The sequence below is a fragment of the Brachyhypopomus gauderio genome, chromosome 2 (genome assembly GCF_052324685.1).
Source record: "Brachyhypopomus gauderio isolate BG-103 chromosome 2, BGAUD_0.2, whole genome shotgun sequence".
Lineage (NCBI taxonomy): Eukaryota > Metazoa > Chordata > Actinopteri > Gymnotiformes > Hypopomidae > Brachyhypopomus > Brachyhypopomus gauderio.
In genome coordinates, this window is record NC_135212.1 from 47,352,017 (window position 1) to 47,369,547 (window position 17,531).

Sequence of the window (17,531 nt, forward strand, 5' to 3'; positions counted from 1 at the left end):
GGACATTTGACAGGTATGGAAATATTACATTATCTGAACAAGATATTGTAGCGTCGGGGTGACGTCATTACCCATGAGCCCTTGCGGCTCCGGCCCTGTTATGCGTATTATGTGGTGTTTATGTCTGTATAGTGTTATATATTATTGATTATTAATTGTGTATTATTAGTTAAGTCACCCCGTTCCATTTTTTAATGTACATGTGCATTATCCGAGTTTCCCCTCCATGTATGTGTAACGTTGTCATCTTCATGACCTCCCCCTGTATTTCATGTACAAGGCCAAGTTAGTTAAGGCCTTGAGTTTGATCTAATTGTGCCTGTGAGTGCCAATTTTCTTGCAAGGTGAGAATGGACTTGTCTATGGCCTTTTGCTCCCACACCATGGCACAATATAATAAGTTGACACAACTTTAAAAAACTTGGAACTCCTGGTATGTAACTTACATTTTGAGGTTTATATACATGAGCAAGATAAATTATCTGAACAAGATATAGTAAGTTAGCATAACTTGAATTATTTGTAGGCAATACTTAAAATCTGAAGTTTATATACCTGTGAAAAATAAATAATTGGAACAAGAAATAATAAGTTGGCTCAACTGAGTGAATTTCTTAAAAACTTAAAAGTTTGAGTTGGGATCAAAACTCAAAAATCGAGTGCAGTAAGTTGCCTTGAAAATTTGAGTTTTCTCAACTTTTTCTTTTTTACAGTGTATGAGTTCATCAGTACTTACTCTGTGCAATGACAATAAAAGGAATCAAATGTAATCTAATCTAATCTGGCATGGCCAAAACTCATGTCCTGCATCCCAAGGTGTGTGTATGTGCCCCATGTGCGATGGTTGCTTTGTTGGGTGAGTTAGTCTGGCCTCTAAAGGGCCAGGAATGGGATTGGGGTTAGGGGTGTGATGGGGGGGCTCAATCCAGCAGGGCCAGAGAAATAGTTCTACAGGAACTGCTGTTCTCTGCTTTTCACTCAGTGGGGACCCAATTAGAGCATTTTAATCAGCACTACAGGAACCGTGTGAAAGCTGGCAGGTTGCCAGGAAATCCCCATTCACTCTTCAACGATGTCCCGCCTTTCTTGAACCTTTGCTGACTGCTGATATTTTGGGATGCTATACGTACTGAAGCCACAGCGTTTGCTAAGAGTCAAGTAGGTCTCCATCAGACTCGAAAAGAGGTTTAATCTCAACTTGCTTTTAAAGGCTTGAATTGAACTCGGCAAGTAATGGATTTATGTGTTTAAGAACAGAATGTGCAGGATTATTATTTTTGTTAGGATATGATAAGTACATGTATTGTGTATGAAATCTCTTAAGCAATAGGTGTGTGAGTGAGTGTGTGTGTGCGTGTGTGTGTGTGTGTGTGTGTGTGTGTGCGTGTGTGTGTGTCTGTCTGTGTGTGTGTGTGTGTGTGTGTGTGTGTGTGTGCGTGTGTGCGCGCGCGTGTGTGTGTGTGTGTGTGTGTGAGCTCTCATGTTAACATATTGCCCTCATGTATGCCGTTATCATACATGGTTTGTATCTTCTTGATTGACTCTTTTCCAGCGTGTGTTTTCCAGTGTGGGTGTTTAACCCTGTCTGTGCTGTACGTGATAACCCCGTGTTCACAGTTCATTTGCCTTTTTGAGGGTCTCCACACTTCACTCTGACACTCCACCACTGCCACCCCCATGAAGCTGTAATGCCTCCACCCCCATGAACCTGTCAGGCCTCCACCCCCATGAACCTGTCATGCCTGTGTGTTGGTTTCAGTGTAATTTACGCATGTTGTCTTGTTGGGCACCACTGTTTGTCATGTAAAAAAATATTCAAAACTGGATATTACAAATATTAACCTGGAAATCTTATTAATTTTGTTTTGTTTTTATTTCATGTTAAGGAAATCTGAATCTAGTATCAGGGTTTTTGATCTTTATAAATGCCAATATTTGATATCTAAACAAGAAAAAAATGAAATGTGGACTAATGAATACTGTATAAAGTATCTAGTTTTATTGTAGGCATTTCCATATATGGAACCAAATAGATTTCACTTAACTACATTTTAGAAAATTCTACAACAAAGCACAGAATTCTATTACCACAAGCTATACTAACTTTATCCACACCACCTTGATCTTGAAATGATCTTGAAAACATTTTGAATGTAGGCAATCTTTCTCATCTTTATAATCTTTCTCTTTTTGTGATAATCTGAAGAATGTTCCAAGATTCTCCAAATCAATTTCTACACATTTTACACTTTAATGTATTAGCAGATAATGAAACTTTCTTCAAGCTTTTATGTCTTGAAATGGGTAAATTTATTAGCCAATACACCAAGATTATTTCACTTGAAAAGATTGTTTAAAATGAATGAAATTTCCAGAAAGTAATGTTTTTAGAATCATTTTGGACCAGAGAAGTATTAAAGTAGTAGACTCTCAGAGTTGTACCAGGTCTAATATTTATCCCTCACTCTGCCATCTCTCATACCCCCCCCCCCCCCCGCCCCGCCCCCAAGGCCGCACCTACAGCCCCCGTAGCGTTACTAAAGTCTGACCCAAGGTATGTACCCGTGCCTCCTTGGCCCTGCCAGCTAGCAGAAGCTTCCGTGCATGACAGAGCAGCTCTGACGCTTTGCTCAGATCCCTCTATGCAGAGAGACGCTCTGTCCTCCCCTGGACATCCAGGGACATCTTGGTGCTAGACGTTTTAATAGAGCAAAACAGGTGAAGATGTAAATATAAGCACCGATGGAAATGTATGTGTCAAATATGTGTTTTACGTAATCACAAACAAAAGAGGTGAAATCCCTGATGTCATCCATTGCTGAACCTCTCACAAAACATCTAAATGTTGTGTGTATGGCAGGTTGTGTGTAGCGTTTGTGTATGAAGGTTTGAGTGTGTCTGCCTGTGCGTGTGGGTTCGTATGCATCTGTGTGATGCTCATTAGTAAAGACCTGCTTGTGAACATAACTGGTTTCTAGTTTTAGACCAGTTTGTCAGAACCAAATCAGATAATGTTTTTTTAACCTCGGTTACATGAACCTTTTTGGCCTTCTGGTTTTGATGGTGTTGTCCTCCTCCGCACCTCCACCCCTGTCAAGCCCCGCCCACCCCGCCCACACCCTTACCATTTGGTCTCTTTTTTTTGTCAACACAGCTGGCATGTTACATCTGCCTGTTGTGTTCACACAGACATTCTGGTTAGTCTGACAGCCAGCACCATGCAGTCCTGTCTGTCTGGACCTTCTGATACTGTAACAACAGTCAAACATGTCTCCTCATCCCTCTCTCACACAAACACACGCACACACACATCCTGTACGTATCCTGCCCATTCTCTAGAAAGAAAGTGAGAGAGAGACAGTGAGAGTGAGAGAAAGAATGAGGGAGACACAGAGAGAGAGAGAGAGAGAGAGAGAGAGAGAGAGATTTATTGCTACAAAATATGAGGCACCATACCATGGCCTGAGGGCGAGCGTGTAACCCACTGAATCCTCCCTTAAGATTTATCTGCCTACCACAATGATTTTTTGTGTTATTTTTCCCGAGAGAAGGCCATGCCGTCTGGCCAGCCCTGACTAGAGCAGCCCAACCCCAGGGTTACAAATCAAACAGCAAACACCAATTCATTTATTATTAAAGACCTGTATTCAGGTCTTGCAATGTTAATTAGAACATTTCTATAAAAAAGGGGTTTTGCCATTTTTATTTGACTCACCAATTTTCTTCACAAAGTAATCCCAAATCCTCTGTGCTGATTTTGGAGTAATATAATAAGAATGTTGAAACAATGGATGTTTCACTGAGAATTAAAAATGTTATGTTATTGTGCTTTAGCAACATTGTGAGACATCTTGGCATTAAAGCTAAATATTAAAAGGAATGGATAGATGAGAGACAGAGAGATGGAGGGATGAAGAGATGGAGGGGGCGTGGGCTTATAGGGGTTGGTTGGTTCTGTTGAAGTAGTTTTACACATATGTGCACATTTGAATGGGCCATACCAGACTGCACACACACACACACACACACACACACACACACACACACACACACACACACACACACACACACACACACACACACACACTCCTCAGCTACATGATAATATGCGTACCATACATTTACCTGGTCAGGTCTGAGGAACATGCTGACCCAGATCTCCCTGCCATTACCCAACATGCCTTGCTGTCTGAGTCCTTCATTAATGTAGGTGTATGAGTGTCCGTTTGTGGTGCAGCAGCCAGTGTGTCCCAGCAGTGCTCAGAACCAGAACACACACACACACACACACACACACACACACACACACAGACCTGCATCACTTCCAGAGACAGATGAAGACGCCTCACTAAGTGACAGAAGGCCTTTCTGAACAGTTCCTATTCTTCGTGATAAAATATGCCGTCCTCACTCACCACCGCCTCCTCCCTCTTTGAACAAGTCTGTGCTCAGTGTGGTGTTTGTGTCAGCGTGAGGAGAGTTGTCTCCTGTTTAGAGGAGGTGTCAGTGATCTCTGCATTTCCTTCCCCATTTGTTGCTGAGTGAAGGCCATGCTTTCTGATTATGACCACAGCAGCCCCAACCCCGGATAGTTTAAATCAAACAACAAATACCAGCGTTAGACTGCTAAGTAATGTACTATTAAAGACCAATGTTAATTAGAATATTTATTTAGATGTAACAGTTATTGACTATTGGTTCAGAAGATAGTAAGTGATTAAACTATTTTATCTCTTCCTGCCTAAATAGCCAATATTTTGGCAATAATAACATTAGACAGTATTAGACATGGGCTATTAAAATGTTGACACTATATTTAGTGAGAAACAGATAACAGCATAATGAAAAGATACAGGAATGGATGGCATCTCACTGGAAATGGATGTGGAAGGACAGAACTCGGGTCCTTTTGGGTCATGTGAAGTTCACCTTGACTTTTTCTAATCTCACATGTACACGTTTATGCCTAAGCCAAATTCACTCATAATCACCCCCTATCTGATATTCAAACAAAAGGAATGGTAGAGAGATGCTGTTTTTGGATAACAAAGAGCTTCACCTGGTCCAGAGGGCCAGACTGGGCCATGCAGGCTCAGTGCTTCTACTAGACAGATTCGTTGTTCTGTCTGTCTGTCTGTCTGTCTGTCTATCTGACCCCTCTGGTTGTATTCGAATGCAGACCGTCCCATGAGAGACTGGATCAAACACCTGGATGCTAAACTCGCTCCTTTTTCTCCTCTTGAGCTCATGATCTGTTTCTGAGTGAGACATCAGGTGCTTCATCCACCTGCCCCATGTTCTCCCTGCCTTCGTTGCGACTGCGTGCTGCTGCCACTAGTGGGAGCTCTTTCCTTAAATATTGCTGTGGCATTTGAAAACAAAAAGAAGTTTAATGACATATTTCATAATTCTCATTTTCCTGTTTTGTCCTTGTCTCTGTCTCTGTCTGTCTCTGTCTGTTTGTTTTGTCTTTCATATTCATCTGTTTCATTTCATTTATTTACTTAATTTAAATTGCTTAATTTTATTAATTTACTTTTTTTGCTAATCACTTCTACGGTCACACTTTCAAACTTCTGTCCCCTAACTATATCCAAAAACATTCCTTCTCTCATTTCTCTCCCTAAACCTTTACTGACATCATCATCATCATACCACGTCTCACCTACACTATGACGGAATCTGCACCTGACTCCCCATAATCTATAACACTGCTAAATTTACCAAAACATCTGAAATCAACATGACTTTTTTGGACTACTTGCTGTCCATCTCAACCACGTCTCACCCTAGCCACTGGCTATGAGAAATCCCGAAGCCTGAATAACATTTCGGGAATGACAGGAGCCCCTCTGCGCCTTACGCCCATCACCCCCATCAATAGCTCGCCCTACGAATCCTTTGACTCCCCAGGCCCACTTCGCCGCTGTCGCTCCCCAATCCCCTCCATTTTGTAGCATTGTGATGTAGGGGTGGGGGGGGGGGGTTTACACGGGACTCACCATGAATGACACTTCACAGTTGCCCCAGTGATAACGACCATAATAATAACACGTTAGGACGTTAGGGTTAACTGAGTGGAAGCTAAAGAATACACTCGCTTTATGACATCACAAAGGGTAGTTTTGGGGAAAAGGGATTCTGATTCTAAGTGCTAATGCTAAAAAAAAAAAGATCAACAGCTATTTCAAGCTACTGAATACTATAAGCTTCAGGCAATATTTCTGAATGGCAACTATACAAAGAAGTATGTGCTGCTTTAATGCAGCAATATTATGCCTTATTGAAACTATGAACAACATTATGATCGACAGCCATCACCGTGCCACTATACAGAGCATTCTGTAGGGTTATTCAAATGGTAAGAATATATGGTACGTGGTGTTATAGAGAATATAGTCCATGGTGCTCACGCTCCCTGAGGGGACAGCCCCCAAGATCCCAGCGCTTGGAATGATGCCGTCACAGACATTAGCAAACACAGGGAGTAGCTCTCTGTACTGCATGCACGAGTATGCTGCAGAATTAAAAGCAGTGTTATACTAAAGTACCAAGCAGAGCAGTGCGATCGTCCCTTTAACTACATGAAGGGTGTGTTCCTCTGCCTGTCTAAATGTCTTCTACCAAAGTCTAGCACTATACAGTATTAATCACCAATAACTTCAGTTTTACTCTGGGTGTACCCTTTTTCAGACACACATACACACACACACACACACACACACACACACACACTCAAACACTTACTGACACATGCATGAATACACTGGTCATTTCTCATTCCCATACTGAGTCCCACATACTGATTCCGAAATCAATATGAGGAATGTATTTAAATTTTTATTTTTTTCCACTGGTGGATAATGCTGTCGTCATTGCCATAATTAGTATTATCAGTTTGAGGACAAAAGAAAACACTTTGATCACTTAGATCATTCTTTGCAGTACAGACCTATATGACAGCACTGTAGTAGCTGACAGATAGTGGTTTTAAACCAACTATAGTAGTAATATGCTAATGGTTAGACGTGATAAATGGACATTGTATCAGCAAATAAGATATTTTTGTATTTGACGTTGGGAGGCAGTGAAAGAGAATGTAGATAAGGATAAGTGGGCAGGTGTTTGGTCAAGATCCTTCAGGTAAGATGAGGAATCAGGTGTGTCCATCATAAATACCAAATAAGTGTAAACAATGGTATGGACTAGGTGCAAGAAAATGGAGGAGCCAGTACCTTAGACCTTCTATACTGCTTCAGAACCCTTCCCCTTCTCATATACTCATTGCATGATGGAAATGTGTGTGTGTTACTCCACGGTCTCCTGTTTCTACCTTTCCTGCTCTTACCTGTGAAATTATTAAGACAGTCAAAGCCAACCTGTACCCATCACTTTTTTTTTGGCCAATCAGGGAACAGTGACATCTAGTGTTTCAAACTAAGAACAACATCTGGCTGGGTCTCTTCATCTTACTCTCCATTACTTCTGCCTCTCCCACCTTACCATCATTATCCTCATTACTCTGACCCTTACTAGCATCAGATAACCCCTGGTTACTCTGTTTTTTTATTATTTAAATTCTTTACTCGTTTCCTTCCCTGTTCTTTTCTTCCTCTTTTTCGTTTCCCCTGCCCTGTCTCTTGGATGCCGATCTGTCCGTTCCGATTTTAAAAAAGGAGGGAACATTGAATGGATGCTGGACTGACAGCGGTCAGTAGGAGAAGAAAAAGAAAGGATGACTAAATGCAAAACATGCTGAAATGCAAATTGAAACAGAGAGGGAGAGAGAGAAAGAGGGAGAGAGATGTATTCCTGGAGATCTATTTGATCAAGTTGATCTGTTGCACATTGGGGACTCTGATGCACAAATCCAAGACTGCGTTCACACTCGTAGTGGTTCAATCCTCCCTCGATTTTGGCAGATTATGGGGTTTAATTACTTTTTTCATTTCTCCATCTGAAAGAGTCTGAAGATAACAAGACAAGATGATGTTGCAGTTGAGTTGAACAATGTAGAAGACCATAGCATTGCGCACATTGTGATTGTAAGGACATTTTGGTCATCCTGCAATAGAAGGCTTTTATATGCTCTAGTTAATCGGTGATGTCATTTCAATCCACCTTAACCACTGTTAGATTTGAAATGAGCTATATGAAATCATTCTATTGAATTATTATTTTTGTATATATAAGCATTTTAAACATTATTGCTTTTTATGCTTATGTATAGAGAAGGTTTTGTATTTACATTTGCTGATGTGAATGTGCCTCCTTTTATATCGAGATGTTTTAAAGTCTCCTCGCTGTCTCCACTCTTCATGGAACACATGCACTTTTCTGGAATGAAGAATCCAAGTCTGAACCTCCACAGAGCATAAATGACCCAGTAGGGACCTGAAAGAGGCCAAAACAAACATGTCACTACAGTAGCTCGTGTGATCGAGCTCCTCCTGCACTGATGCCTGCACAGCGCTTGGAAAAACAACGTAGAAGATGGACGGTCTGCGTCCGCATGGTGTAGCAGCACTTGCAGGTTTTTCTCAGTCGATTTGGTACATTTCTCACATCATGGTTTACACTGGCATCACAACTAGTGCATTTCTCAAAACTCAATGAAATACCTGCAAAAGCAGATAATTCACTCAAAATACTTTGTTTTTGCCTCAAAAGCAAATATTTAGGTCAGTCAATTTGCCATCAGAATATCTAGTCTGTGTGCCATTGCCTAAGAACAAGGCAGTCAAAATACTTAGTCATGTTGTCAGTGCAACTTTAAGTGACAGTCAGTGCAGACTGTATATTCTGATGGAAACTAGCTAAGTTTTTGATTTCAAGAACGCTGCACATTCTGTGGTATATCAAATACATGTTACACACATACAAACTTACACGGAACACAAAGTTACACATGACTGTATGTGGGACACTGATAGCAAGAAATTGGACTGGAATCAAATTTGTACAGCAATATTGTTTGACTGTATTGTTTGCACTGCAATTTGTTGACAAAAACAAACCTGATTGAAATTCAGAAAATACAGACAACTGACTGGAAAAACTGCAAAATTAAAAACTTATTCTACACATTCAAAACAACCTGAGCACATACAACCTCCTCTTGTTGTGTGAAAATGGAACCTCTGCCCCCCTATGAGCTAGTGTTGATATCCTATATGGTGTAAGAATGCAAAAATGCAAAACAAAAAATTTGTCAGTCAGAATTTGTCAGTGTGCAGCATTACAGCAGAGAGCACATTTCTGAACTACATACATGATTTCTCTGTGAAATGTTTGAACAATTGAAGACACAGTTGTTCTTCCAATATTCAGCTGCACCCAACGACCAGCTTCAGCCATTGTGAGACCATGAATTACATGTACAACATGGTCCACAATTGTTGCCCTTATTTCACTGTTTTGTCCCCTCAGCCTTATACCACACAGTCTTACCCCTCTACACCACAGTCTTACCCCTCTACACCACAGTCTTACCCCTCTACACCACACAGTCTTACTCCTCTACACCACACAGTCTCTTCAATGTACATGGCTTCATCTTTCCATTATGAGACTTTCTGATACTGCAGTGTTTAGCATCTATAAATGTTTGCCAATTACATAAAGGTTCATGAGACGCACCTCTGACCTATGGTTGAAACCATTGGTTGATCTAAACCTTCACAAACTCCCTTTCTTACTGTAACTGAATGTTCACCTGTGAACAAATTAATCAAATTAGGATAAATTAAAAATATATAATAAATAAATAAATGTATAATATATGCCGTAGAGATTATGACATGTTCAGCACTTTTGCATGTAATGACCTAGGTGATGACCTAAAGACTAAATGTTTTGGAGGGTAAGACAATTCAAGAGACAATCCGTAGAACACATTTTGATAAACATGACATAAGCAATTGATAATGCAAAAAACAACAGACAATTGTCCACGACCATTTGCAAAATGTGAAACGCATTGAGAAATGCGATCATGTGGAGATAGAATTAACATTTTTGAGAATTTAAATTCTGATCTGAGAAATTAACCAAAACAACTGAGAAAAAACGTGCAATTCAGATTATGTTAATTGTGTTAATTATGTTAATTATGAAGAGCAGCCAGTGTCTGTCCAGGGGGATCAGTGCAGGAGAGAGAGGATCCACGTCCACAGAGTAGAATGAGTGAACGGATGAAGCCCAGGAGACCAACATGTTGGGGATTCATCCATGCCAGATCTTTCCTCTGCTCATCATCTTTGCTTTCTTCTCTTTGGCTAATATCATTCGATTTCCGACCTTGGGAATGTTCAAATACGTGTGTTTTTTGTTTGCTTTTAGAATAGCTTAAAAATGAAAGCCTGTGTAGAGGATGAGAGTGATGAGGACATGAAGGGAGACAAGAGGTTAGAGGTCACGTCACTTACAGCTCAGAGAGTTCCAAGCCCATCAGATCCCCCCCCCCCCCGCTTCTCCTCTCTTCCCATCCCTGTCATTCCTCACTGCTCTGTGTGTACTACATCAGAGGCGTTTTCCTCAGGCCTACGTCAGGTCTAAGTGATGTGTACAGTTTTAAAGGATGACTTTGTACTTCAAGAATGCATGGTTTTCCCTGGCAAGCAATAAGAGTTGTGTCTCTATGATAATTATGAAGTGTTTTGATAAGAAAAGTGATTTTGTCTAAAGCTTTATGTATGTCTTTATACATATGAGTGTGTACATATGGATGTATAAATATTCATATGCACATACATATTTATGATTTGCATGATGGAGGGTTTTGAAAAAAATGATTGGTTTTTGTAGCCAATCAGTTTGCTGTTCCAATTAGACTGCTGAAGGGGTGGGGCTTAGTTTTGCATGCTAAGATGCTACTGGGTGGAAGAGACCATTGTAACTGTAAAAAGGGGTTTGTTCATTTTATTGAATAAGGTTTTATTGGGATATGTTTGAACTCTGTAAACATGCTGTTTTATTTTTATTTTCTCTGTTAGGCTACTCAGTAGTCTTGTAATCATTTCATGATTTATTCTTTTTCATCTTTTCACAGAGAACTATTCTGAAAGCCCAGTGCTTATCAGATATATGCAAAAAGAAGCTGTAACTGTGAACTAATCTAGAACAGAACACTCCCCCTCTTCTTACCTGTATGCATACCCAAGTGAACACCAGACCCCCTCACCACTCCCCATGAATGATGGTTCTATCCTCACTTATCCCCCCGTGTCATCGTCTGTGTTTGTTTCCTGTTATTATACCGCATCTTTCTTTTCCCTTGTTTCACGTCAACCACTTCTGTTCTTTCTACTGTGTGTGGAACAGATGCTTTTGATTTGACTTCATGTGCATACCCGATAAACCTTTTGAGTGCATGTGAGCTGTGGGGGTGGAGGACTCCCGCTCGAACAACACCCCTCACAGCAGAACAGGTCTGAAGGACTGTAAGGTAAAAACAATGTAGCATATTCTTTATAGATCAGTAGCGAACACTGGTCACTTTAGCAGAGCAAGAGGTGTCCTGAATGTTTACCGGCCCTGAAGTCAGGGCCGTTTAAGGACTCGGTTGGAGTTTGGAGTCTCTGGCTTTTGCAGGCAGAGACGTAGAAATGGGCTACTGAATGTTTCCTGTTCTGCAGGGAGCATGAACTCACCCTAGCCCACAGAGGGGTGGGGGGGGGGGGGGGGGGGGGGGGGGGGGGGGGGGGTGATGGTGATGCTGTTTCTGGTTTCAGCACTGCATGTTGTCTCGCATACTATTGGAATGTTTAGAGCTGCATCCAACGTGCATCTTGGGATTTTTGTGTATGCGTAAAGTAGATCTCCCTGGCAGGAGGAGACAACTCTTCACCCCATCATAAGTTCTGAAGAGGACTCAGAGGAGAGAGAAGGTCTGTGTCTTTGAATGCTAGGAAGAACGTAGCTGCTAGTAAATGGGTGTGCGTTAACCGATCACTAGACAGAACCCTGAACCTTTGACACTTGGAAGAGAGAATGCAGCTTGGTTTGGCAAATTGAACTACATCACCCACATTCCTCTCTGTCTCTTGTTCACCTATATTCCTCCTTATCACAACTCAGGTATATCTCTCTTTGTTGGTCTTTATCAGTGCTTCCAAAATGATGTCATTCAGAATAAAAGAGAGGTATAGAGAGAGCGAGAGAGAGAGAGATAGAGAGAAAGAAAAAGAGAGAGAGGGAGGAAATGATCAGTGGAATTTCCTGTTTTAGCATGTGTACTTGGAAATATGAATGTAGTTTGTTTTGTTTTTTGTCCTCTTCACAAGTCTTCCTTTCCTACAGTGTCCTTGTGCTTTTTCTTATCACATCCTTTGCCACACCTCTCTCTCCATTACCTTACAAACAGACCTACTGTCATTTTGTTTTGTTTTTATTTTGTTGTTGATTTTATTTCAATCTCAACTGCTTCCGAATGACAAAAAATATTGTCCTGGATGACAATTTTTTTTTTTAAAGACACATTTGTCAAAGCTTCAGTACGATGTGTCCTAAGGGGTCCTGAACCTCACACACGGAAACAGGACTGAAGCACTGAAAGAGTGAAAGAGACGGACAGATTGTGTGTGTGGGGAGATGGAGTGGGAGGACTGTGTGTGTAAGAAAAGAAAAGAAAAGAGGATTGTCATCAAAAAGGAAGAAAGGCACCAAGAGATGGAGGACAGTGTGAGGAAGAAGAAAAAGAAAGAAAGGAGAGAGGAGGAAGGAAGAAAGGAAGCAGCTCGCGTCTCAGTGTAAGAATGTGTGTGCCGTCCGCTTCCGTACGTGTGCCCTGCACTGTGTCCACATGTGATGTGCTCCACCGCGCTCTTCCTGTCTTGTGTCAACTTTTTTGCGTCACTGTCTGTCTTTTTTCCTGCCTTCTTAATTTGTTTTGTTGTGTTTTGGGAGGGGGGGGGGTTGTTTGTTTGTTAGTTTGTTTGTTTGTTTGTTTTTGGATTGATCATGTTCCTTGCCCTGTGCCATTATCTTCACTTGCTGGGTCTGGATTGGTGCACTTGTCCCCTATTCCCTATGCTGTGGCCAGCAGAAGCTCTCCATTCAAGAACGCTGAGAGTAAGGGCACTTCATAGGGAATAGGGAGTAAGGGCACTTCATAGGAAATAGGGAGTCATTTTAGGATGCATCGCTTTTTGTTGTCGGTGTGAAGGGGATTCACTGATCTATGCTGAGTCTTCGCTTTGCTCTGGTCAGTCCTAGAGGCCTCTAGTCCTGCAAGATGTCAATTATTTAGAAAAAGAACAGTGTTTTGGTTTTGGGCTCCTAAAATGAGTGGGAGAATGTTAACCCCTCAGCTCCATCAAGCAGGCCCTGTGGACCTCAAAGACTGCAACTTTCATTAAAGAAAGCATTTGGGGTGTGTGTATAAAGATTTATTGCATGTGTGTGTGTGTGTGTGTGTGTTGGTGTGTGTGTGTGTGTGTGTGTGTGTGTGTGTGTGTGTGTGTGTGTGTGCGTGCACTAATCAAAGAGGCTTCTACGAGTGTCTGTAACATTTACAGTACAAGCTTTTTGCTTTGTTTGTGTGCATGTTAAGGTGGGCTTTATAATATTCTTTTCCTTTTTTTAAGGTATTTTTGGTTATGGATTTTATTATTTAACTTGCAACCATGTGCCATATACAAAAATGTCTTTGGCTTAACAAAGTTTTTATATATTTTTTTTACAGTTTAAAGGTTTCAATTAACTTTGAAAACGGTAGTACCAAAAGAGCTAACCATCAGCTATAACAGACAATTATAATTTAGAAATTGTAAATAATTTCTGTTTGTTTTTCTCTCTTTGTTTTTTCTGGTTCTCTCTCTCTCTCTCTCTCTCTCTCTCGCAGTGCTGAGTTTCTGATCTGACCTCTTTCTCTCTAAGGAAGTACCTCCCCATCACCCCAGCATAACAATCCACAGACCAACTTCAGTCACCAATAGACTAAGAAAACACGCAGGGGGGAAACAGAGAGAGAGAGAGAAAAGGAGTGAGAAAGGAGGTGTGCTCTGTGGTGCTCTTAAGACCTGAAGCAAAAAAGGATCTCTCAGTCCTCCAATCATAGGCACTACTCTGGACTTGGCTCACCAAAGCCCAGGCTCACTGCACGGGAAGATGTGGCACCTCACACCCCCTCCCACCTGGATATCTCTGATCCCCCAGCATGCATGTGCTTATACGGCTGCATATCAACACGCGCTCACTTCACATTTCAGCAAGTCTGTCCAGACCTCACCGTCAAGAAAGCACTGGGCAGAACCCACTTTAAATAGACTCACTGTATGCAATGTTGTATTTTTCAGTTCAGCGAGTGGAAAGATTTTGATTAACTCTACTGGGTCCACCGGTCTCTTTGCATTTACTTGTCTTTGAAACACCCCAGAGAAAGCATCTCGTCACCAGCCCCACGGGCATAAGCTAGAGATTAAAACTCAGAAAACAGACGTTTTCTCCTCCTATGGGCTCTACACACTTTTACGTGCAACGAATTACATGGAAGGATACCCATGCTTGATTCAACTCTATGCAATTCTGCCACATGCCATTTAAAAAGCCAAACCAGTAGACTGCAGTCAGCTCCATCCTCTCCCAGAAGGGATCCTCATTCTGCTCGTAATCCAGTGACAATGGCCTGCCTGGGGCCTCCACTTCCACCACGCATCACTACTAGTGCCCTTTCACCCAAACCAGTCTGGATCTTGTACTGCATACCAGAGTAGAACAATGAATCTTGGATCAACCAGACAAAATCCTCATTTATGTGAGGCTCACGTTGGGCAGGTCTTCACTTTGGACCTGTGGATGTGGGGCTGTGAGCACTTCACAGGAAAGTATGCATAACCCCTCTTTCAGTCTTTCTACACATTCTTTCTCTCTCTCTGTTTCCAGCTCCCTCACCCCCACGACCCCAAACACCCAGAAATCTCAGTGTTCCTCCTCTGTAGATGAACTGCATGGCATGAAAGAAATGTTTTTTTTTATTGAAATCAATAAAAGAGAAAGAGGAAGAACACCAAAGTCAGGATGGAGAAACTGTTGAGGTGTAAGAGGGAGAGAGGACGGAGGAGACACACAGCACCACGTCCCAGTCATGTCCAGACCCTCTGGACAAGGCCTGTCTGGGGCGTGAAGAGGTCAGAGACCACACGTCTCTCTCTCTCCTTCGCCTGAGGAAGAGGAGAAGATGCACATGGTCTGTCCCTCACTGAGAGAACGAACACGAATCCTGCAGAAGGACCAGGAGAGTGGAGCCGCTTCAAGAAGACTGGGTGAACTTTGAACTTAACACTTAAGGGGAAAAAAAAGAATGAAAATTGAAAATGCATTTCCTGACTTTATTTACCAGCATGACTAAACTGCATGACTCTGCTGTACGTTCTGATTCCCAGAAGAGGGCTTGGAATTATTAAAAACAAAATCATGGGAACACAACACAGATTTATGTTATATGCAGGTAAATTTTGAAAAAAAAGAACCAATTATATTTTAAAAAGATGTTCTCTTTTTTATACAAAAAAAGGTTAATGAAAAAATGTGATTGCAAGATTCAGTCAAAAATATGCTTTATCAGATATTACACCCGCAGTCAAATCTAGATCATCAGTCATAACCACAACCCCAGCAAGTGCACCTACTCCAGCTGTTTCAAATGAAGGTCCCACTTCTCACTCTCTTTCCCTCTCTTTGCCACGTCACTTCGCTCTCTGTTCTGCTGCTGCCACCTGCAGTCTATGCTGGGCATTACACCCACCTGTGCTCCAGCTCGGTGTTGGAAGGGCAGTGGAGGGCATGCAGTGCACACTGGGACACTGGGACACTGAGACGGCTCCAGTGCTGAGTCGTCAGGTCCCATTAATAATTGTCCATTGCTCAAGGGTTCTGAGCTGAGAGCTTTATTAGAAAACCTCCTGTCAATGGTTTGTAATCGCATACCATGTTCATAATGTCTGTGGTGAGGCATGAGGGAAACAAATGGCCTTTAGAATGTTCTTTCTATCCATAAATCATGATTTAGAATATTCTTTCTATCCATGAGTCATGATTTGGAATGTTCTTTCTATCCATGAGTCATGCTTTAAAGTTCTTCTTTTTCGTTGTTTGCCATTTCTCTGATTCAGCTGTTGGGGGTGTAGCTTCTGCTTGAAAGGAAGCAGTGAATCAGTGCTGAAGCAGTCATCTCAACCCAGAGCTCGTCTGGAGAACACAGTAATGCAGTATTAATGAACACTATCCACCATTAAAGGCCGGATGTTTCCAATACTGGAATTATTACTGTTACAGTGTTTTAACTGTCAATCTAACAGTCACAATCTTCAAGTCATTTTTCACCATGATTACTTTAGCTCTTTAATGTGTAGTACAAGCCACAAACACTCAGTACATGTTTAGCTGTTTTATGATTTCCTGATCTAAATGCAATTTGAGGTAATATGTCAGGTAAAATGTTTCAGTGCACTTACAGAGGTCTATATGTGATAAAGGCCACCGAATCCTTCAATGCACCCTCACAGATCAAGTTGAAATCAAAAGCTGGTAAAGCTGCTTTCTGGGTCTTCCTTATAAACTGCTAGGTTTAAGGCCAAGTTCTGTGTAGGTAGGGGTGGGTCTCCGTGTAATGGAGACCATGTCTTGATCTTTAATGGCTTAAAAATTGAATGGATGGATATGTGATTGTTTACAGAATTCAGTATTTGGTTTAACCTCTCTGAACCAGTGAAGCAACCCCCTTTGTAACATTTTTGTTTGAAATTTTACATTTACAGTGGACGATCAGCCTTAGATTTTGGTAGATGGTTCTTCTCACTCACCTCCTTCCTCTCATTTTCATTCGTTCTCTGCTCTCCTAAAGGTTTGCACTGATACAGCATCAGTGATCAGTGATATTAGCATTGAGACTGAGACAGCACACTGGCCATTACAGAAAAGCCACTGGGGGGATTGGTTCAGTGTTTCCTGCCGAAGTCAGAACAGGGCAAGGGTGCATTATGGGTTTGTCTGTTACAGCTGAACCTGTCGTGGCATTTCCTCTGAGAGTCTGTATATGCTTTAGCACCTCTAGAATCAGGACGTAGTTGTGAAGTTGATTAACTCGTGAACCTATGCAAGGCCACCACAAGTCCCATCACTGGCTAAGGCGCCGCCCTTAGGCTGGGTGACCGTTGGCAATGTTGGCACTACAGGAGAAGACGGATTTGTCCAACAGAACTGGAGCTGAGAGGCTGATGTAAAGTGGGCCTGATGTAAAGTGGACCTGCCTATGGTAGAGGAGGAGAGCCAATGCAGTTCTGGGTCCAGCTGAGCAGGGACCTCCCACCCCCCCCCCCCCCCCCCCACCCCCCCCCCCCAGGCCTCTAGCACTCTTCCCCTCTCTCTCAAGTCCAAACACAGAAAGTGACCGAGGGAGTAGACAATGTGACGGAAGTTAATGCACTTTGAAAACATTCTCCCATGGGTGTAGTTGTTTTGACGCCGTGTGTTGACACATCTATGTCACTGTTGGAGGTCATTAAACCCACGGGGTGGGGAAAGGCTTCTCA

The 17,531-nt window shown here is 41.9% G+C and overlaps 1 protein-coding gene across 7 annotated transcripts in view; it reads left to right on the forward strand.

The window, feature by feature from the left end:
• Positions 1-17,314, forward strand: part of kcnc3a (potassium voltage-gated channel, Shaw-related subfamily, member 3a) — a 70,302-nt gene extending 52,988 nt beyond the window's left edge. For 4 of the 7 annotated variants that reach the window (XM_076997084.1, XM_076997086.1, XM_076997088.1 and 1 more), the window contains 2 exons: positions 5,794-12,749; positions 13,844-17,314. In XM_076997084.1, the coding sequence (XP_076853199.1) occupies positions 5,794-5,957 (164 nt within the window). In that variant the 3' untranslated portion in view covers positions 5,958-12,749; positions 13,844-17,314. Of the gene's footprint in view, positions 1-5,793; positions 12,758-13,843 lie in introns of all 7 variants that reach the window. The other 3 variants (XM_076997085.1, XM_076997090.1, XM_076997091.1) reach the window with 3 other exon arrangements.
• Positions 17,315-17,531: the final 217 nt, after the last annotated feature.